General features: G+C 34.0%; 4 protein-coding genes across 4 annotated transcripts; 2 read left to right on the plus strand and 2 right to left on the minus strand.

The window, feature by feature from the left end:
- The first annotated feature begins 722 nt into the window (after nt 1-722).
- Nucleotides 723-2209, plus strand: LOC11435929 (1-aminocyclopropane-1-carboxylate oxidase 1). Its single transcript, XM_003620886.4, has 4 exons — nt 723-880; nt 969-1192; nt 1304-1632; nt 1772-2209. Exons 1-4 carry the CDS (start codon nt 779-781, stop codon nt 2026-2028), a joined length of 912 nt encoding a protein of 303 aa, XP_003620934.1. The 5' UTR covers nt 723-778; the 3' UTR covers nt 2029-2209.
- A 32-nt stretch (nt 2210-2241) lies between these two features.
- Nucleotides 2242-5674, minus strand: LOC11426967 (uncharacterized). Its single transcript, XM_003620887.4, has 8 exons — nt 5277-5674; nt 4856-4923; nt 4305-4452; nt 4135-4215; nt 3777-3863; nt 3402-3487; nt 3098-3218; nt 2242-2528 (listed from the first exon to the last, which is right to left on the minus strand). The coding sequence occupies exons 1-8, from the start codon at nt 5532-5534 to the stop codon at nt 2451-2453; spliced, it is 927 nt and encodes a 308-aa protein (XP_003620935.1). The 5' UTR covers nt 5535-5674; the 3' UTR covers nt 2242-2450.
- Nucleotides 5675-13518: 7844 nt separating this feature from the next.
- LOC11430168 (cytidine deaminase 1) lies at nt 13519-14880 on the plus strand. The gene has a single exon (XM_003620888.4). The coding sequence runs from the start codon at nt 13611-13613 to the stop codon at nt 14505-14507; it is 897 nt and encodes a 298-aa protein (XP_003620936.1). The 5' UTR covers nt 13519-13610; the 3' UTR covers nt 14508-14880.
- Nucleotides 14881-16272: 1392 nt separating this feature from the next.
- Nucleotides 16273-21986, minus strand: LOC11426968 (type I inositol polyphosphate 5-phosphatase 12). Its single transcript, XM_024786318.2, has 10 exons — nt 21157-21986; nt 20647-20899; nt 19630-20446; nt 19202-19326; nt 18974-19058; nt 18472-18780; nt 18103-18370; nt 17834-17957; nt 17388-17748; nt 16273-16735 (listed from the first exon to the last, which is right to left on the minus strand). Exons 1-10 carry the CDS (start codon nt 21935-21937, stop codon nt 16457-16459), a joined length of 3402 nt encoding a protein of 1133 aa, XP_024642086.1. The 5' UTR covers nt 21938-21986; the 3' UTR covers nt 16273-16456.
- Nucleotides 21987-23030: the final 1044 nt, after the last annotated feature.

The following is a 23030-nucleotide window of genomic DNA, read 5'->3' on the forward strand; positions in this document are numbered from 1 at the left end:
GATAGGTCAAACAGTTTAAATTTTAAGTTCGGTATTTTTTTTTTTAAAGAATAAAAAATTTGAATTGAAATCTAAATAGTTATATCTCGATCCAATGGCCATGATTGTGCTGACTACTTAAATGATTGTTGTTTTTTACTTACATTATAGTTGAAAATGTTGAGGCAAGGGAAAACCTAGAAAACTATAACTAAAATTATTACGAAGAATTTATAGGTTAATGATTTGGATAAATATATGATAGAACATTAACCCACTTGAGTTGATACGATTGTGTTGATTTTAGATCTTGGAGTATGGTTCTCTCAAGGTCTTAGATTAAATTCTCACCAGTGTCTATTTTTGTGGGTTAGTTTGACTTCAAAAAAAATTATGGTAAAACATTAAGACACGTTTGATACATGTAGAGGGTCCCACTTAATGAGATGAAACTATTTGTTGTTGTATAGTTGAAAATGTTGAATTATTTGACCCAATCCAAAGTGGTTTTTTGTTGAATAAACAAGCAAGGCTACTTGAAATATCTTTGTACAACAATACAATAAAGAATCAAGACTTGATCCACAAGAGAAATCTGATTGACCATCAAATCTAAGGAATCAAAAAATACTATAAAAAATGTCCACTCATTTTAAGTCTTTACTAAAAATAGACTCAACATTATTTAATTAATTAGTCCTTGTTATTCTGTTAGGACAGTTTTTTTTCTCTCTTTTTGTAGCACTATATATACCTCATCCAGTTATATCACTTCATCAAACAAATACTTATCATAGATATGGCAATTCCTGTGATAGATTTTAGCACTCTCAATGGTGACAAAAGAGGTGAAACTATGGCTCTTTTGCATGAAGCTTGTCAAAAATGGGGTTGCTTTCTGGTAAAGTGAATAAACATTTATGTTGGTTTTTTAATGTAACATTTTTCTTTTAGTGCTTTTAATGTAACATAACATGTTACTTGTGCAGATTGAGAACCATGATATTGAGGGGAAGTTGATGGAGAAGGTGAAGAAGGTAATTAATAGTTACTATGAAGAAAATTTGAAGGAAAGTTTTTACCAATCTGAGATAGCAAAGAGGTTGGAGAAAAAGGAGAACACCTGTGATGTTGACTGGGAAAGTTCATTCTTCATTTGGCATCGTCCGACGTCTAACATTAGGAAAATTCCAAACCTCTCTGAGGATCTTTGGTTAGTCTATTCAACGTTACCAAACATTGTGTTTTTCGCTATTTGCATTTTCGTATCTTTATTATTTTAAACCGGAGCTGTTGTTCTAACAATATGTGTGTGTAAATGCAGTCAAACAATGGATGAGTACATTGACAAACTAGTTCAAGTGGCAGAGACATTATCTCAGATGATGAGTGAAAATCTTGGTTTGGAGAAAGATTACATAAAGAAAGCATTTTCAGGAAATAATAATAATGGACCAGCTATGGGCACAAAAGTGGCAAAGTACCCTGAATGTCCATATCCAGAATTGGTAAGAGGTTTAAGAGAGCATACAGATGCTGGTGGAATCATCCTATTGCTTCAAGATGACAAAGTACCTGGTCTTGAATTCTTCAAAGATGGAAAATGGATTGAGATACCACCTTCAAAAAACAATGCTATCTTTGTCAACACAGGTATTTGAACTATTGTTAATAGCTTATCTATGTATGTAGCACTGACACTTATGATCGAACGTCTGTCTGGTGTCTGACATGTGTCCACTGACACATGTGATTACATTCAATTAATTGATTTTTAAAATTATTTTAACAGGTGACCAAATTGAAGTGTTGAGCAATGGTTTATACAAAAGTGTTGTGCATAGGGTGATGCCTGACAAGAATGGAAGTAGACTATCTATTGCAAGTTTCTATAATCCAGTTGGTGAAGCTATTATTTCTCCAGCTCCTAAACTCTTGTATCCAAGTAATTACTGCTATGGTGACTATTTGGAGCTTTATGGAAAAACTAAGTTTGGTGATAAGGGTCCTAGATTTGAATCCATCAAGAATAAGGCCAATGGGAACTAGTACTATTACAATCTTGTGTAACTTGAAAAAATGTATCCTAATACCCTTAATTTCTACTTGATGTTACAAAATAGCCAAGAAAGGAAAATGGAACAGCAGGTTTCCTTTTTATTTTCTTTTTTCATGTTGTTATATTGAATGAATAACAAAGAAATATATGATTTTTCTTTGATTCCATAAAGGGAAAAATATGTTTTTTTTTTTTTTTTTTTTGGCATTGTCTTCTATTATTAATGTACTACATGGTACAAGTGTAACACTAATAATAAGCAATCAAAATCAGCTTGCCAATGTGATTTGATTTCTATTGGTGTTTTGATTTCTCAGAACAAAATCATTGGCATACAATATGAGCGAATTCCCCATCACAATAACTGCTGATAGGTAAAGGCACAGCTACGAATTATCGGTTCATGTTTCTCTTATGCGGTAGCCAGCTTCCTAGAGTACACAATGTACATGGGATCCGAGCGTCCAGGATTTGGAGAAATATCCACAGCCTACAAAAAAAAAAAAGTTACATTGACCTCAGAATTGATAACACTGTCACATGATCACATCATATACAATCAAATTTGTACTTTCAAATTTGTTTCATGATTAGCGAAAGAAATTATGTTTTATATAGGGGAAAAAGCAGCTGAATTAATTAACCTTCTGTCCTGCTTTATTTTAAAGCATACTATTTGGTTTGTTAATAAATAATAGCTGATCTTTGTCAAAATATTTTGTTATTACAAAAAGGGAAATGCCAATTAATAAGAATAGAAGTCTCAGAACAACTGCACATATATCAATATCATGTGACACATTATCATCACAAGTTTCCCTCCATGATCAGCTATCGATTCAAGTATTACAACGACATGAATGTATCACAAATGGTTAGTTTTGTTGGTGCTAGAGTTGTGATTCAGATATAATAAAGGTGGTGTGTGTGCAGGGAGAACTAAGCAGTAAAATATGTAAATAGGGAGAGAGGTCATTAAAATTTAGAACGAGGAGTTTAAAGATTCATGCCACTTGAATCTTGTCCTAACAAAACGGGAAATAAAAGTGAGGGAATTGCCTGAGGAGGTTCAAACCCTCCTGCATAATGAAAATAGGATCCAACAATCATAACATGATCGGCATCCCCGGTTGATGTCCATATAGAAATGGCTTTTGTAAAGAAGCATCTGTTTGAAAAGCTGAAATCATCGATGAAGTTGTAGTTAGTTGAATAGGAGCATGGAGCATAAGATGTACAAGACCAATAATAGATGAACATGATTGAATATCTAAGCAAGTGACAATTTTGTAGGAAAGTGCTTCATGAAAATTTTCTTTCAATTATTAGATTTTACAGAAATGATAGCTGACAAGATTGTCACCTCATTATGGCCAATCCACCTGGCTTGAGTATCCTATTCATCTCCTTGAAAATATCAAGAGGCTTTGTTAGGTAGTCAACACTGACCTGCAAGACATATTGAGTTTTCAACCTTTGAATGACTGGCTTCAGTATCCCTATTCATCTCCTTGAAATTATAATAATTTTACTGTTTGATGAAATCACTCCAATCTATTTTCTTTACATAGATTCACCATGTATGTCAAAACCGATACTTGCATTGATATCATCAATATTTAGTTATGTTACCTGAGTTTCTCATGAAAGAGTGCTAAACTCAATAGCAAAAATACGCATCATACAATACAAATATCAGCCAATACCGAAGTTAAAATATATTAAGAGATATTCTTACCACATTAGTGATGACATCGAAAGAGTTATCTTCAAATGAGAGTTTAGGGTTCACATTTAAGTCTTGTACAGTATACTCCGTGAGGACCTACAGCAGCAACAATTTCTATCAATAAAGCCATGTTTCTCTTAGGATACCAAATTCAAAATGGCTACTACCACACAACAGCACTATAACATAGCGGAATATGAACAAATCACTATCGTTCCACGATACGCTATTTAGTACAAAGTCTTGTCAAATAGTGTCTACTGCGGCTTTATAACATTGTAGCATAGTGGAATTTGAATAAATATATATTTCGCACTTTCTGCGATTGACAACATTGCCACATAGCACAGAAAGAGGGTTGTCTAACCGGGTTTCTCTTCAATTCTTCTTCATTCAGGCCTAATCCTACAACTCGTTCTTGCTTGTATCCGGGTGGAAAATGGCTGACCTAATGCAAAGTGAAGATTTATGAGTTATGACAATATGTGTATGCTAAGGTAGAGAAAAGAAAACGAGTAACAATACTAAATTTCTTACCCAACTGCTACACATATCCAAAATGCTTACTCCAGGAGTATTGCTAGGTGGGAAAACTTTGGAGTAATACTTAGTTAGAGCAGCAATTGCAGGGTCATCAATGTGTGTTACGAATCGTGGTGATTCATAGAATGTAGAATCTGATGACCTAAAAGGAAAATTTTCTGATATTATATATAAGAGAAATGCTAGCAACACTCTCTTTTCAACACTCACTCTCTTATTGGTTTAAATCATTGTGGATTTATGAAATGTTTTAACTTTGTACTTAAATGTAAGATCCTGTTTGGATTGACTTATTTCATCTTATCTACTAGTATAAGTTTTGTTGGACTGTTTAGGAGAATTTATGAAAATAAGTTATGACATTGTTCATAAGTTGTTTTCCACTTATTTTCATAAGTTCTTCAGATAAGTTATGAAAACAAATTATAGCTTATATTTTCTGCTTAACTATCTATATAGGTTGTACATAAGCGCTTATCATGATAAGCATTTGTTCTATAAGTTGTTTATCCAAACATGGCCAAAGTATAGTTGTTTGAACTTACTCATCATAGCGTTGAAAATCTTCCTCCTTAAAGGGGAATTGCTCTGGCCATTCCACATTCTTTAGTATCTACAAAAAGATATAATGGGATGGGACAAAGGATTAGAAAAACAAAAATGATTGAATTATCACCAAATTTCACTTCTACATATATATGAAGCACTCACACTTCTTATGAAAGGCCACTCCGACAGAACACCGACGCATGTAATTACATTCAATTATGTCATTTTCTTCTTATATTACTATCATAGTGGACATGTCAGTGTCGTGTCTATATAGAATATTGGAATATGCAATGAAAAGATGATACCGAAGACGAACACCGTCCATATCGATAATAATTTGAGAAAATGAGTAATTCAATATAATTCCATGCATCAGAGTCGTGTCGGACACTGGAACATGCCATATAGACATACCTGATCAACAGAGGGACCAGCGGTTATTTTTGCAGAAGCAATGAAGGATTTGAAACCAGAAGCAGACATGTTAGTGATAAAGTGAGACAAGAATGAAGATGCTCCAAAGCCTAATAACATGCGTCGAGGAGCATTCTTAAATGTCTTGTTTAATAGAGAACATGAAGAGGAACCAACAACATTAACAGTACGAGGATGTGGTGTACTCGCACAATAACAGGACATAACTGGTAACCTTAGTCCAACAAAATTGGTCATCTTCACTCAGCAAGACATGATGATGATGATGATGATACTACTGTTACCTTGTTTTGCTACCTACAAAATCTAGTCTAGTCTATCTAGGAACATAGTAATACTGTCACCGTTGGATTTTCCTTAGACAAGGATCATTCATGAGTGAGTTTGTGATTTACATGCATATTACGTGGCTTCTTATCCTCTTTCCATCTCATTGTTGTTTAATTTCCAATTCCATACATATATTGCTATTTTCACCCCTCACTTTTCCTAATCATTAATAGAGTAACACAAATAGCATCCATTTTAACGTATTCTTTCTCAAATTTACTTTTTCATTAGATAAAACATATATGGGTCTTACCACTTGTAGATTCATTTTCAAAATGGTCGAACTCACAAGCATTTTATGGTGACTGTTAGAAGAAGTCTTTAAAATAAGTGTTGATAATATTACTTCATTTAGTCCCCGTGAGCATAACTCAGTTGGTAGGGACATGCGTTATTATACGCAAGGGTTGGGGTTCAAACCGGACACCCCACTTATTCACCTTAAAAAATGTCAACTCTAACTACTAGGTTACCTGACAAAAACAAAAAACATTACTTCATTTAAATATTGGATCTCTATAGATTTCTTACATTGCTCAAAAGTTTTTTGAATTTATGGATTGTACATTTCGATCCCATAAAATCTATCAGAAATTATGACGCGATCGTTATTTTTTGAATTGGAGCGTAATTTTAAATCGACTTATTTTAGAGGGTTGAACAACTTTAAAGACTTGTAGAGCTCACACAATGTTGAGAGGAGCAGCGGGGTCCTGATCAGTTATCACAAATTCTAATATATTTATTTTTTTTGTCAAGTAGTCTAGCGGCTAGATAAATTTACCTTAATGGTGAATATGTGGGGTGTCCGGGGGTCGAACCCCAACCCTTGCATATAATATCTATCATCCTTTACCAAATGAGCTATACTGACGGGACAATTCCAACTTTATTTTACCACCACAAAACAAGTTCTACTCGCAGTGGCGGATCTTGAGTTTTTTTTTTCGGGGGTGCCAAATATTTGAAGAATATATATTAAACAGTTTCAAAAAATGTTCAATATTGTTAACTGGTGTGGTGGTAAAATTGCTTGTTTGATACTTGGGGGATGCTAGTTCGATACCCACCAGGACATTGTTTCTTGTTACCATCAAATCAAGTATGAGTGAACTAGTGGATGTGGTGATTATTGTGGGTGATTAGGTAAGGTGGATCTATCCGGATGTAACATTTTAGGTAAATATCTCTTTTCGTCCTTGTAATATTAGTGAATTTCGGTTTTAATCCCTGTAAAAAAAAAATTATGTCCCTGTAATTTCAGATTCTTCTGTTTTTGGTCTCTCATTACTTCGATTCTCCCCCATTCCACTTCTTTACAAACCTATTTTTTAATTTTTTTTTTTTTTTTAACGAAAGAAAACTATCCGTCGGCAGGCACCGCTTATCTTTTGCCATGATGAATTGAGAAAGATAATATACACTTATCTTTTTTAGTAACACACGTAACAACATCATTAAAGATAAAAATAACAAACATAATTTGTTCTCTTTTTTTTTTTTTACGTAATTTTTATATATATTTTAAACCCCTTCAAGTTCTACAATCATAATTTCTTCTCAAAATTATTTACAGTATTTACAAACTGCAGCGCACAGATAAAATAACCAGATAACTTTTTCATAGTTGTTTTGCTTCTTCTTCCTTGCATGTTTTTTTATCATTTTTTCTTCCTTTTCTTCATACTGTCATCTTCCAATTTGTTCCTCATCTTTTCACTAACCATTAATAATTTCATCTTCAACTTGTCTTGCTTCCATCTTTAATTCATAATTATTTATTTTTACTTCCTTGCAATAGTTTTTTTCTTCAAGATGACCTATCAATTTAGTAATTTTTGTGTTCATCTTTTTTTTTTTATTAATGTTATTTGACAATATTAAAGTTTTTTTTTTATTCTTATGAAAGTAAATAATATGATTTCCATATTAAATAATTCCACAGGATGTCTACTTCCAGTTCTAATGGTAATACCTCAGGGTCATATGGCGATAATTCATGTGATAACATTCATTTGTCTCGATGTAAAAGGAAAAGAAAGGTATCGTTGTTGATGACAATGCAAGCAACATATTAGTTTTTAAAGCGTGTAGTGAAGAATCCATGCAGAACTTCTGCATTGTCAAGACATAATTGGATTCAAGAGATTCTTCATGGAAATGATAATCGTTGTTTGAGCAGTTGAGAATGATAAAACCAGTCTTCCTAAAGTTGTGCAATGTTTTGGAACGAAATTATGGACTAAAAAAAAAAGGGCATGATCATTCATGAACAGGTCGATCTTTTCTTATATATGTTAGGTCAACCAGCTTCAGTTCGTAACACACAAGAGAGACTTCAACATTCTGGAGAAACCATTTCTAGACAATTCCATAGTGTCCTAAAAGCAATAATTGCCCTTTCTAGAGATATCACATCGCCTGCTGATCCTACATTTAAAGATGTTCCTCATCAAATTAAGAATGATGACCGATATTATCCCTATTTTAAGGATTGTCTTGGTGTTATAGATGGCACACATGTGAAAATAATTGTACCCAGTGAACATCAAATTCCTTACACTTGTTGAAAAGGGTTTACATAAACTAATGTCATGGCTGTTGTGATTTCAATATGTGTTTCACATTTGTGCTTACAGGATGGGAGGGTTCTGAACATGATACTAGGATCTTCATGGATGCATTACGCACACCGAGATTGCATTTTCCGCATCCTCCTTCAGGTAATTAGTGACTTGTATTTTTTATTAAATGTTACAATAACGTGACTCTTCGGGATATAAATATTTTTTATATTGTCTTTACAAGAAAATATTATCTTGTTGATGTTGGTTATCCTATCTTTATGGGCTACATGGGTCCCTACAAAACCACTAGGTATCATCTCCCTCATTTCAGATTGGGGCCTAGAGCTAGAGGAAGAAATGAAGTGTTTAATTACATGCGCTCTAGTCTTTGAAGCACAGTTGAACGATCATTTGGATGTTGCAAAGCTAAGTGGAAAATTTTAGGAAGCATGCCTCCTTTTTCATTGGATACTACAAATAAAATCATTGTTGCTTGTATGACATTGCACAACTTCATAAGAAGTAACGACAAATATGATGCAGAATTTCATATGTTTGATGAACATGTTGTGTTAGAGGATAATGTTGAAGCACAAGATAGTAGAGCTCAAGATATCACTTGGGAAGAGCCAAAACAAGGGAGCATTAAACAAATGGAGCGAGTAAGAAATACCAATATTAGAGATTGGATGCCTAGAAATATGTAGGTTTATTTATTTTATTTTTGTTTTTAACAATTATTTATAAAGATTTTTTCAACAATGGTGTAAGACTATTAAACTTTTACATAGGTTTTGATTATTTCTTACTTTTATATTATATTATTATACTTTTTTTTTTGAAAGAAAATTTATATTATATTATTATACTTGTGTATGGTGATGTTTAGACTATTTATTTACACCTCTATATTAATTTTGTCTTGTACGAATATTGATAATGTTTTTTTAACGACGAATATTATTTATAATTAATATATCATAATATTGTTTTTTACATCACTGTCAAAAAAATCTTGATAATCGTGGTTTGATTCTTTGATTTTTTTTATGTTAAATTAAAAATATTTAAAAATTCTGTAATTGCTTATGCAATGTCACGTCCAAACACTTCAATTTATGTAAGTACTTTTTAGTGTACGTATCAAAACATAAAGAGCTTATGGTGTAAGCTCTAATGTTATAAGCTCTAATGCTATAAGCATCTATATAAGTTGTTTATCCAAACGGGGCCATAATAATAAAATCTTAGTTACAAGTGTTACTTTAGTGTATATAGCAATTTTGTTACTTATGCACCGCCAAAGATAATTATAATTAAAATATATGTTTTGAAAAAGTGGATCCAGAGAGAATCGAAGGAGGTCACATAAATTCATTAGCTCCTTGTTAAGCCGGAGGGTAAGCTGAAAATTTAGGCTTATTGAAATATGGCATAAACAGCTTATGAAACTATGATAAGCTATTTTTATTTATTTACCCAAACACCTTTAAAAAGGCTTATGGGAGGAGATAAACCCACATAAGCTCAAAATAAGTCAATCCAAACGGAACCATGTAGTAATACTATATATCATAACAGAAGTGCTATATGATACGAAACAATATTAACAACAGAAGTGCTATATGATACGAAACAATATAACTAAACTTAAATTTTTCGCTACAAAAGATTTAGTTATTATATTTATAATTATAAATAATAGAAAATACGGTTTTTTACTTTCAAAAGACAAGCCAAGAAAGACATAAACCAAAATGTAATAATGAGTGTAATATATAAGCCATGATTTCCAATTATTTGAAACGCAGAGATTAAAATGGCATCGCTTGACCAAAAAAAAAAAAAATGGCAAAAGCCGTTTTGCACGTTCGTGGAATTTCGTTGCACAGCCTTCGCAACAATAATCATTATCCATTAAAGAAACAGTGTTGTAACAAACAAACAAACAATCCACAATTATATGCCATCTTATATAATATAATCATAACAAAACACACATCTATTATTTTTACCTTTTATCATTAGCATCTTCACATAGCATCGACATATAACCTTTTTTCACATCGCATCCTTTTCTGAAGTCGACCTGTTTCTTCTGCAACCGAACTATTTGAAAACCACACATCATGGTACGTGTTTTTACTCAATATCGTTTCTTTAATTATTTTATGTTTTTGTTGTTACTGTATGATTGTTTCTAGTAAAAATATGTATTTGATTTTACTTTTGTATCAGAGCGATTAAGAAAACATAACAAGAGTATGAGTGAGAGTTGTTCTAAAATAATTGTACAAATATCTTGTATCGTTTTCATTGAAATACTTTTTTATGAACCAATCACTAAAGAAAACAAATTGTTTTACCATGAGTGAAGTGAAGGTCAAACTTTTGAAAAAAAATTATTTCTATCTTTACTATTTGGCGACTTTTGTTTATCTATGAGAGATTGATGATTAAAATAACTTGCTTAGATTAGAGAGACTGATTTGGTAAGAGAAAGATATAAATATTGAAAGTTATCAAAGATAAACGATAGTTATCTCAATAGGTTCCATGCATGTTGTGATATTTTTAGGATAAAAAATATTTATCTGCTACCATAAAATTGTTTATTCTAAAATTATATTTGTTTTTGCTTCATTATGTTTAATTTTTTTTTGTGCAATTGGTCAATTGGGTTCCACCTAACGAGAATCAAGTGGCTTTAAACGTTGATGAGAGTTATCTCGGAAGCTCTGGTAGGGCATGTTTTGGAGGTTTAATTCGAGATCACACCGGCTCATGGATTGTTGGAGTTAGTGGATACATTGATTGTGCTGACAGCCTAGAAGCTGAATTAAAAGGCATAGAGATTGGACTAATGTTCGCTTGGGAACTTGGCTATCGAGACGTGAGTTGCAGAATTGATTGTTGACACGCTACACGTTTGATTCAAGACTCAACATCTCAATCTCATAAATATGTTGAGATAAAAGATAGTATCAAGGAGGTTATGTCTAGAGACTGGATTGTTTTCTCAGTGTGGACTCACAAAGAAAGCAACCAATGTGCGGACATTTTGGCGAAATGGCAAGCATACCAATGTACGGATTATATGGCGAAAATGGGAGGAACCAATTATACTCTTTGTTAATTACTCTTATCTTTTTCAATAAAACTAATTATTGTTATATATTTGAAAAATTAAAGTTTGTTTTTTCTCTGAAACAAAATTTGTTTATTGTTATCTTAAAAGTTAAATTTTTTTATTACCTATAATAATGGTTTTATGAATAGTTAAAATTCTATAAATAAGATGAGTAATAATTGTTAAAAATTTCAAGTGTAAATACGTTACATTCTCAAGGTTAGACGTAACGTGTAAATCATCAGTTAAGATGAAATGAAATAAATTTATTATCATATAATCCAAGTGTTTTAGGATATATATTTTTGCTTTAATTGTTATGTTCTTAGAATAAAGGGTCTTGATAATACCAAAAACAAAGTAATATCTGGATAATGATTATTTTAACAAGATATCAAACATGTTGTATTGAATCATCTTAATAATGATAGATCAGTCTCTGAAATCTAATTCAAGTTAGAACCTTTTACTTTTGTTTTAAAGAGTTTAACGGAGAAATTCACGTACACACTTACTATAAAATGGAAAATCTCAAGTAGGTTGCCGGTTGATAGATGTAGTTCATTCTAGAAGTAGGTTGTTAACCAAATAAAATTGTTCGGTCGTAGTACCCTCGCTCCGAGGGACTTTAGATAGGAAAAGACATTATAAAAACCATCCGAGAATCGTAGCGGCTACTTATATAACTATTATGTGATTATTCCATGTGTAACGGCCAACTCCGATCTCCCCGACGCCTAGGACGTTGTCTGGGCTAACCGGGCTCTTTTTTTATATTAAATATCTCTACATCTAACATTTGAGTAGTTCTTACACGATGACCTATAAAATTGCTATTATTTATAACAAAAACGATAGATTGCTCCAATAAAAACAACAATGCTATTTGTTTATCATACCATATAATTGCGTGGAAAGATAGCAAGTAAGAGTCACAAGCATCCTTCTCTACCAATTAATTCCGAACACATCTGTATGACATTTTTCAATTATTGGGGATGAGGATGTGTCCCACAAAGTTTAGTTTATCATTCACTCGACATATCTTTTTGTCGTGTGAGACAAAGATATGAGTCAAGAAGAAAGTGACATTTTAAATTTAATAGATTAAGATACATCATACATATACATAATACATAATAATAATCATTAACAATTAGAAGTAGATCTTGCAATATACTACTGTATGAGAAAATGTACATGTAAAAATCTAGTAACTCTATCTAAAGTCTAGCTTAATAAGTAATTTCAAGATTGTTAATTATTTTTTTCATGTGCTCTCATTGAACGTAATCTTTTTCTTCTAGTACAATCCATTGAATGTAATTCAATTTGGAGGGTATCAAATTCTAGTACACCTCTCAACAAAAAAAATCTAGTAAAATCCTTATCGTCTATTTGGTTAAATACGCTTCATAAAAAGTATGAGTTTAACCTTTTTATTAGATGAGCTGGACCAAACTATATTTTAAATATGTTAAGGTGTAAATCCCCATACCTGACTTGTTTACACTCCTACTCTTTATAGCTTGGATTTCTTCTCTTACACTTCTTAAATAAAATTTAGGCTAAATTACCTTTTTGTTCCTCTAACTATTTAATTGGTATTGGATTGGTCCTCTAACTAAAAATTGATTTATTTTGGTCCTCAAAGTTTCTCACTGTTATTACATTTAGTCTTTTCTGTTAGTTTTATTCAAATAAACGTTAGGGTTTGTGTTATGTGGGTCCTCTAACTTTATTTATTAGTATCATTTTGGTCATATGCCTTGTTAAAGTATTATGATTAAATAATGACTGATATTATTGGTAACTGTTATGATTCATATGTGTGTGTGAAACAGAAGGTCAGGTACCCACATAACACAAATCCTAACGTTTATTTGAATAAAACTAACAGAAAAGACTAAATGTAGTAACAGTGAGAAACTTAGAGGACCGAAATAAATCAATTTTTAGTTAGAGGACCAATCTGATACCAATTAAATAGTTAGAGGACCAAAAAGTAATTAAGCCTTTAAATTTATTAGTTTGTCATGTTTATTTTTAAAAATTTAAAAGTTGAATATAATCAATAAAGCATAAATGTATGAAAAAAAAAAATCATTAAACAAATATCAAATTATTGGATAATAATAGCTTGCATATCACCCCTTCATCCATTCTATAAATTAGCATCTAAAACCATCATTTCTCTTCCTCCTCCACTCCTCATTTCTCTAAACACTCACACACCATAACTCAAAATAGTTATAAAAAAGTGTGAAGAAGAGAAAGAAAATAAAAATGGAAGAACCTAAATTCATAATAGAAGTATCAGAAGCAAAATCATTAACCCAATCAACAAACCTAACCCTAACCCAACTCCTCCCCACCATTGTCAAATCATCCCAACCATTAGCCCGTGTCCCTATCTCCAAATTCCATGTTGCGGCCGTCGCAGTTGGAATCTCCGGTCGAATCTTCATCGGTGTCAATGTCGAATTCCCTAACCTTCCTTTTCACCATACCATCCATGCAGAACAATTTCTCTTAACAAACCTCTCCCATAACAAAGAAACTCAAATTCAATACCTTGCAGTCTCCGCTGCACCTTGTGGCCATTGCCGCCAGTTTCTTCAAGAAATTCGTGGCGCCGGAGATATTCCTCTCCTCATAACATCTGACTTGGAGAAAACTGCGAAAACTGAGTTTACATCTCTTTCTGAATTCCTTTCTCATCCTTTTGGTCCTCATGATCTTCTACCTAAACATGTTCCTCTACTCCTAGAGCCTCGTCATAATGATTTGTGTTTTATAGAAATAGAAGGTCCGATCACAAATTCAATAAAGCCACACCTGAAGGATGCAGCACTGAAAGCTGCGAATGAATCACATGCGCCGTACAGTGACTCACCTTCAGGTGTGGCTTTATTGGATTCACGTGGGAATGTTTATAAAGGTAGTTATATGGAATCAGCAGCTTATAATCCTAGCATGGGACCGGTTCAGGCTGCTTTGGTGGCTTTTATTGTTGGCGCCAGGGACGGTGCAGCGGAGTATGGAGAATTGGTGGAAGCGGTTTTGGTGGAGAAAGAGGATGCAGTGGTGAAACAGGAGGATACGGCAAGGCTGTTGCTTAGGTCCATCGCACCTCAATGTAGCTTCAATGTGTTTCTTTGCAGTTCCAATAATAAAATCTAATTGATCTTGTTATTTAGATGGTGGGTCAAATCCACCATCTACATGGTAAAAACAACATAATGGAATCTATTTCCAACTAAAGGATGATAGATCCATGTTCTTGTGAGCACAATCATGATAGTCCAGCTTAAAAGAAGGGTGGGGTGCCATTCTTTAAAAGATGATGTTTTTATCTTCTAGTATGGACATAAAAAATACGTGGCATTAGTACTTTTTGGACCACCTCTCTTTTTATCTCTTCTCACACACCAATTGGGTATCTTATGAAGAATGATTTGGTGAGGTTGAAGATTTTAATCTTTAGATATACATGCATTTGTTAAGCAAAAATTAATTCTATTATAAGAAAGCTTAGTGACAAATTCGTCCCATATGATTTGATATGTTAACTCATTCCCAAAAAAAGTTATGTTATTTTAACTCTATTTTTTTTCTAGATTATAAAAAAAAAATCTAGTTTATCACACATTAATAAATACTTCCTCTGATTTTTTTTTTTTTAATTAGAGACATACAATCTATAAAAGTTTTTTTTTTTTTTAAATATATTAATTCTTGAGATGCCACTTTGTCGAACCAACCTCTCAATCTGCTAATCGAAAAAAGGTAAAAAAAAAAAATGAATAAATAGGAAATTTGCTTTTAATAAATTTTGATCTAAACACAAGCTTGTTGTCATTATACCAACAATTTCTTACATTGCTCTTAAAAATTTTGCTTTTAAAAAATGAATAAAAAGAAAATTAGTTTTTAAAAAATGAACCCTTTGCTCGCTCACCCCCAGCTCTATGGAACAATTCGTTGTTGTGATTCGGTTTTCTCCGGTGTTAGTTTCGGTAAAATAGTTTGACTTCTTAAAAAAAAAAAAAAAATATTGTGGTTGCACACCCCATCACCTCACCATTGTGCACCCCTTATAATCTAGCAGTCAAGGTAGCAGAGTACAATTTCTTAGGAAAACTGCTATATACGAACTGAATAATACTTCATTTATTGATTGTATTGTATTGAATGAATTACAAGAGTGATAGGTTTGACACACTTTATAGTTAACCAAAAATCACTGTAAACACTAATAAAATTCGATAAAATATAGAATGAAAATCTTAATCATTCAAACCTTATTAACAATCTAGATCATTAAGACATAGTAACAACAGTAGAATGAAATCTAGTTGGAAACCAAGAATGGATCCATTCTGTTCCTTGTCAGCACAATCATGTATGGTGCAAAACATGTTTGTCCAACGTAAAAGAAGCATGGAGTGCCTTTCTTTAAATGCCTTTTTATGTTACTTTTGGGAAATAGTTGATATCAATGTCATCATGTTTAAAGTTGATGTTTTTATCTTCTAGTATGTTACTTTTTGGACCATGTTTTGGGAAATAGTTGATATCAACGGATCATGACTTGTGTTGAGTTTAACGAAATCACAGTCAACATCTCGTGTTTTGTTGAAATTCTTAAGTTTAATTTTCTTAAAATCACGGTGACACTAAAACACAAACATCTAAGCACGCCACGGCGAAAGTGGAGCAAATGTGAAGGCAGATGTTAGTTCTTGAGATGTTGCTTCGTCGAACACCTCTCAACCCGAAAAATGGTAATACAAATAGAAGATCTATAAAACAAAATCTGCTTTTAATAAATTTTGATGTAAACACAAGCTTGTTGAGTAAGCAACCAAAAAATGATGATATAAGGCAGACAAATAAACCACCAAAAATTGATAATTAAAAGCAGAAACATAGTATATTATGCATTTCACAAAATTTCTTCACCAAATTTACACAAAGAAGGATTTAAGACCCTCAGTCTAACTAACTTGTACTGAGACTTATAACATTTGTTTTTGTTTCTTCAACCATGCTTCTAATACTTTGCTTATATGCTATTAACATTTCCCTCCTTCTTTGTAAAGCAAAATTTCTTAAACTATTCTATGCAATTAGCTTACATGACTTCTTCTTGCACTGTTGGATTTTGAGTCGGTTCGAGTCGGCTTTCCTGAGAAGCAATGGCGCACATGAATTTTGTGACTGCTAGTTTGGACTGATGAACTGCCTTGAACATGAACAACCAAAATCACTTCCTTGTCTCTAGTGTCTTCACTCCACCAGGTCTGTGGTATCCCATCTACTAATTCTTCAGAGGCATGCACATCTTCATGGCGTACCGAAACCTCTAAAGTTTGCTCAGGTTTAATTATACCGATCGATGGAGACACCTAGTTTAAGACATTTTAAAATAGGCATCAGTGTAGCATTAGTCAATACTTAGACCGGATACCAAGTTTCCAAAAACAAAACATCACTAGAGGGAAGTTTGTAACTTTGGAAGCAACAAAAGCAAAGTTAATTAGTTTTTCCATAAAATCTCATAAAGCACTTTCTAGGTAAACTATTCTAAATTTTAGTCATTGCAAACTCAGTTATCTTCACCTTGAAGTAAAGTAACAATGAAACAGATACTATATTTACACATACAGAAAAAACATCCTAGTTTATGTTATAATGTAAAACTGAACATGTTAAAAATTATGCTTTCTGTGATAGTAAAAAAATGTAAGACACTATGTATTTTGAAAATTGTTGACTTCATTTTAAAAGAATAAGATAAGCCAGAAAAACGTTGCACATGCAGTAAGATTTACATGTAACTAATATTTCTTGCCGACCCTCAAAGTTCAAAATAGCATATGACAGCTATGAAGCACGGACACTCCTCATATTAGGTGTGTCCCTGTGTCGGACAAGCATTAGTTTCCGACATGACACTGACACCTATGATTACACTGAATTGTATAATTTTCTCAAATTATTATAGGTGTTTGTGTCCGTGTTTCATAGCATATGAGTGTTTAAGTAAAGGTATAGTACCTCAAGCCATCTAGGAAATCCAAAGGCACCTCTTGGGGTATAATCAGGTGCTTCGCCGTCATTCTTGACTGTAGACTGGCCATCACAAGTGATCTTGTATACAGCCTTATCATTTGTACTTCTGTTTGTAATAAGCAAAAATGAAGCCTCTTGGTTTTCAAGGACTAAATTGTCTGGGCTGACATTGCATTCTGGAACATAACGCGATTCTTCAAGCATAGATCTGATTTTCTCATTTGATGTCATAATCTCACCAAATTCTTTTCTCCTAATTGATCTATCAGCATGAGAAATTCTCACGTTGAACTTACATCGAACTGGTTTGTGATCGCTTTCAGTCACGTCCATGCAAGCATCATACCTGTTAAATGGTTTCAATGATAACAAATTGTACCTCATAGTAGATAAAATGGAAAATAAAAACCTATTTTGACGATGCAACATACTGTAAAATTGATGACACGACAGGGCAGTCTAAGTTGCAATCTGAAACTGCAGCTGGTCGAGTATCACGATATATTATTCTGTCACACCAAGCAGGAATTCGCTTTTTCTCCCCAGAATCATACCCTGCAAGATTGTACGGAAGTTACGCTACTGTCATGTTTCTTATGCACAATACTAGTCACTTTTACCAAGAAACAATCTGTTAAATCCATATCAACAGAAGGCAAAATTGAAACTGCCATGTTCATTGAGTTGCTAATTTATTTACCTCCTAAACCTGGTAGATGCCTCTCAAACTTATATGTTGGAGGAAATTTGATTACTGCCTCGCGCATTCCCTGGAAAACTTTTCCGTTTTTCATCTCCTCCCTGAGCTGGTCCTTTTCTCTAAGCCAATCAAAGCATCTTTGAGAAACAAAGTCCCTGGCTTCATCATATGATATACCAAAAAGCCGATAGTTGAAATCACCAAAAAATACCACCATATCTGCATCAGATAACTCAGGTTTTGCATCTTCTGAGCTGGAACCCATAGCCTATGATACAATGAAGACCATGTAACTGTTTGGTAATCATATTGATGGAGAGGCAAGGAGATAGTTAAAAGCTGTAAGAAACTAATTAAGGATGGACTCACATTTGTACTGCGAAGCATGTGAGCGGAAGTAGAGACACCAGCTGCAACAGACAGGATGAATGGCAAGCCACAAGAGTAAAGTAGCCAAAATAAATATGTGGAGAAGGCAAGAGAGCAATACAAGAACAGGTATGGTAGCATACCAGCTGCAGTATTAAGTAGAGTGGATGATCGGCTGAAGACCATATTCTTATAAATGTGATCAAAATCAGCGTTTCGCCGATTAACAGCTTCCAAATGTGCTGCCAAGTGACAATTCACAAAGCACATTATCCTATCGTAGACTCTGATTCTCAAACCCACTCCTCCCTGCATGATCATTTTTTTGCGATGTAAGTGTTCATTTCAGTCAAGAGGAAAAAAGTCCATACGTTAAACAAGTTTATCAATGCAATTTTTGTATCTTTATCTCAACCTAGAGTGTGTAAAAATAACATCAATTTGACTATTACTACTGGATTTCAATGGCAGAATTAGAGTAGTCAGGAAAACTTAAACAAACCTTGTTACCAATTGCACGTCCAAAACCACATGGAACTGCTCCAGCATCAATATCTCCAACATGTTTTCTAAGATTCTTTCTTACCCTAGTTGAGGAATATCAACTCATAATATAAGCATCGAAACATTATCAAAGATAGAAAACCCAAAGTACATTATAGGGAGAACTAAGAAGCCTTTCCATAAAGAAGAGAATAGAAGAAGGACTAGTTGGTTTACACTCACTCACCAAAGAGATATAAGCAAGCCAGCAAGCTGCCGAGAGCCCATACGCTCGAAAGCTTTTCCTTCTTCCAAGGCCTTTCCTATTGTATCCAGCCACCACTGTCCCATTGCACTTCCTTCTAGACCTACCTACAATTGTAATATAGGTAGTAAATGCATGGATAGAATGTACACATTGCACAAGATTGTTACTGAGATTTTCCTTTTACTATAACGATAAATATACATCGATGATCAACTTGTTTATTAAACATATAAAAAAAAAAATGGAACAAAGTTACGTGTCTGCATTTTTCCTTTAAGTACAAGTCTAAACCATGTTTCCAATACAGAATCTTCAATCAATAAGGTAGTTTAACATATAAAGCAAACAAGGCTTCGCAAAATATTTAATGTTTAAATGCATGATTAAGAATGTGAATAAAGTCTTACAGTTTCTTTTGCCGCGGACATTGCAAGAAAACCAGCACCCATCTCCACTTCTTGCAAACCAACCACAACAATGCCAACATCTGATACAACGGACCCAAGCCACGACAAAAGTGCTTCTTGAGTAGCTCTACCTTGACCAACATTCCATGTGCCAATCAAAATTCTGATACCGTGCCTTCTTGTATAAGTAAGTTCCTTTGAGGCTAGTTCTGTTCTAATTATGTTATCAACGGGACCTGGAGATGCAATATTCCATCCACGTATGCCACCGTGAGTTGCCAAGCTATAAACAGAACCGTTGCCAACAGCTAATTTAAGCACAGGACTATTATGAGCAACCCATCCTGCAATTATATTTCCTTCCAAGTCCAGTATTTGGATAATACCACTCACATATCCTACATATATTCGTGTTCCGAAAGTGCAGAAGCATTGGACGGCACAAGGGTGGCGATTAAAATCCTGCAAACGGTTTCCACTTCCATCCCATTGCACAAGTAAGCCATTTGTACATCCACTCCAAATTATCCCATCGTTTGTTTGCACAAGGGCTTCCGTTCTTTTAGTATCATCAACAAATGCTCCAGCTCCCTTGGTTGCAACTCGACGGACAGCATCTGCAGCTCCCATGATTGCATTACGTGACCTCTGCAGAAAGCTAGTACTCTGGGACTTTTCCTTTTTTGAGTTGGAAACAAACTTCACCTTCATTTCGTCTTCTACTGCTTGATCCTGCTGCACGGATGACATGTCAACTCGATTTTCTGCTTGACCATCGATGTTAAATACTTTCAGAAGGTCCTTTGTACGCGCATCCCTATAAAATTAAAGATTCCAAGTTATTCAAATTCATTTAGAGTTGATGCGAGTAGAAGGAAACACAAACACTACACTAGTAACAAACAAAAGTTAAGGAAATAAAAACACGATACTAAAACAAGTTGATGCAATAGAACGGAGATGTAATTACAACATTAAATCTGAATACACTATAAGAACAGGAAGAGTCATACTAACCAGAGTGAAAAGGATAGAGCTGTAGCACACCAGACACGACCTCTAATATGATCAGACAGAAAACACTTAACCTCTTGAGAAGATATACTGCAGACACCATTGACGGTGACTTGAGTTCTGAGATCAATGAATGATCTCTCCACAAGTAAGGCTGCCATGTGCTTTTCTTCTGGAGACATAGAGAGAGATTTTTCAATTGATTCCCAAGGCCAAATCTTAATAACACCCCCTTCGGAACCTGACCAGAGATCACCTAGACGAAGAAACAGTAAATTAGCAAATAAGTGGTGAGAATCGATTCTACTTGAAGCTAGAAATTAGAGTTTTTTTATTCTAGAATTGATTTTAACACTCGAATTTATTGTTCAACTCACTTTAACACAAATGTATCGAACATAAATTGTATTACCTTCGACTCACTTTAGCCAGAATCAATTCAATCAAAATCAATTTTTGTCAACGCCAAACATACACTTAATTTTGAAAATACTACTAGAGGGAGAGGCCTACCGTAGCTGCTTATGATCATGGCAAGAACGGGACCTCTGTGTGCCTGCCAAGAAAGACCTTCCTTAAAGGGGGTCGAAAATTGTTGATCCACTTTCCATGACCTAATCTTGCCATCCTTATGGCCAGTCCAGACCATCTTATTCCCGTTGTCGACGGTCAAACAAAATGTAGGAGAGGTATCAGCAGATTCATAAAAAGGTGCAGCGTCCTCATCTCCCCTCCTAACCCTTCCTCCCAGACCGCAACCGTGTTCATAGGCCTTTTGAAACTCCCACACCCTCACCCCACATTCCTGTCCAGCCCACAGCTGTGTTTCGGTACATGCAATGTTTCTGAGGAATTTCCCTACCTGAGTCTCCCTTAACGGATGAGGCCTTAACTCAAGACATGGCGGTCTCCCAGGATGAACGGCCATTCTAATAGGAGCCTTAAAGACTCCAGTTCCGCCACCGCTGCCAATAAATTCTTGCAATGGCTGATAATGAGACAAATCATCAGAAATCCCACCACTTTCAATGTAGTCCTCAGCACCAACAGAATTTGAATTAGCGAAAAAGTCATCATCATCCGTGTCAGACTCCTCATAAAAAGAAGAAGACTCGACGATGTTATTCGATATAAGGCTATCATCAAGACTGTGCTTACGGACTTGATGATGCCGTTTGTGTGTAGACGTGTCTCGTAGCTGTTGGCTATACGAATGTGTTTTGCGACGAGGTGGAACAGAACTCAACCCGGCCAAAGACTCCTTCTCATCGTCGTCAATATTTCGATCATCCATGATAGCTTCTTTCTTCTATTTCTTCTTATTCTTTTTTCTTGAATTGTAAGTATTGATTGAAAATAGAGAGAAAAACTGAAAATAGAATTGTAGCAGATGAATGAAAGAATGATGGAAATGGTCTAAAGGGGTTCCCTAGAGAGGTGGAAGTACGTAGGATTGATGACCGGGAAGTAAGGCATGGCATACTGCATGCTTATGGACACAAATTGTTTCCTTATTGATGTTACAAATTACTACAATAATAATATATTATTACCATAATAATATTGATAATAATAATTATTGTTTCAAATTTTATGGGATCCTTTTTTTCAGCATTCATTTCGGATCCTTCAAATTTTGAGCCAACTTTTTTTCACCAATCCAATTTTTTTAAAAAAATAAAACAAATAATAAAAACTTACTAGACAAAAAAAAAATCCAAAGTACATGAAGAACAAAATTTCAAATATAAAATTTATTGAAGTATTGCACCACCATAGTTTTACCCAGGGCCGTCTTAAACACTTTTGGGGCCCCTTTTATCCTTTTAATGTTTTAATGATTAGGCCGTAATAAAACTTGGACCGATATATATAGATAACATCCTTTTGTTGACACAATAAAATGATTGCCTCAATGGTCAAATGATGTGCCTATATATGTAGTGAGTTCTCAATAAAAAAATTATATGTAAAAGGATTCAAACTCACGATCTCATGAACATTAGTGAAAGCGTGAAACCACTAAACCAAATCAAGTTTGTAGTCAATTTCTTTCCGTTAATTAACCACTATACTTAATGATGGGCTTGAATTAAATTATTATATTTCATGACACCCAAATTTTGGGGGCCTTGTGTTGTAGCCCAACCTTGACGACCTTTGAGCCGGCCCTATCGATACCGCTATTGAGCTATGATGGGGAGACTCACTGTGTTAGATGAGCTAAAAGCAACCACACAAGTGAGTTGGACACCACATCTTCACCTAAAATATATATGCTTTGGGTTTATCGGACATTTGGTTGTATGGTGTTCAACCTCAACTCTTCTATTCAACATTGGATGTTAACTCACATCACAATATTTATCTCTGTGGATTTGTTTACC

The sequence above is a fragment of the Medicago truncatula genome, chromosome 6 (assembly GCF_003473485.1).
Source record: "Medicago truncatula cultivar Jemalong A17 chromosome 6, MtrunA17r5.0-ANR, whole genome shotgun sequence".
Lineage (NCBI taxonomy): Eukaryota > Viridiplantae > Streptophyta > Magnoliopsida > Fabales > Fabaceae > Medicago > Medicago truncatula.

Bases quoted from the DNA above. Each gene is read 5' to 3' on its own strand.
- LOC11435929 (XM_003620886.4), top strand. From the start codon at position 779: ATGGCAATTCCTGTGATAGATTTTAGCACTCTCAATGGTGACAAAAGA. The intron at 881-968 runs GTAAAGTGAATA...TTACTTGTGCAG, and splicing joins AAAAATGGGGTTGCTTTCTG to ATTGAGAACCATGATATTGA. The intron at 1,633-1,771 runs GTATTTGAACTA...TTATTTTAACAG, and splicing joins TGCTATCTTTGTCAACACAG to GTGACCAAATTGAAGTGTTG.
- LOC11426967 (XM_003620887.4), bottom strand. From the start codon at position 5,534: ATGACCAATTTTGTTGGACTAAGGTTACCAGTTATGTCCTGTTATTGT. The intron at 3,864-4,134 runs GTTAGACAACCC...TTGCTGCTGTAG, and splicing joins AAGAATTGAAGAGAAACCCG to GTCCTCACGGAGTATACTGT. The intron at 2,529-3,097 runs GCAATTCCCTCA...TTTTTTTTGTAG, and splicing joins GAGGGTTTGAACCTCCTCAG to GCTGTGGATATTTCTCCAAA.
- LOC11426968 (XM_024786318.2), bottom strand. From the start codon at position 21,937: ATGGATGATCGAAATATTGACGACGATGAGAAGGAGTCTTTGGCCGGG. The intron at 18,781-18,973 runs GTTTGTTTAAGT...ATGATCATGCAG, and splicing joins GACGTGCAATTGGTAACAAG to GGAGGAGTGGGTTTGAGAAT. The intron at 17,958-18,102 runs GTAAATAAATTA...ACAATCTTGCAG, and splicing joins GCATCTACCAGGTTTAGGAG to GGTATGATTCTGGGGAGAAA.
- LOC11430168 (XM_003620888.4), top strand. From the start codon at position 13,611: ATGGAAGAACCTAAATTCATAATAGAAGTATCAGAAGCAAAATCATTA.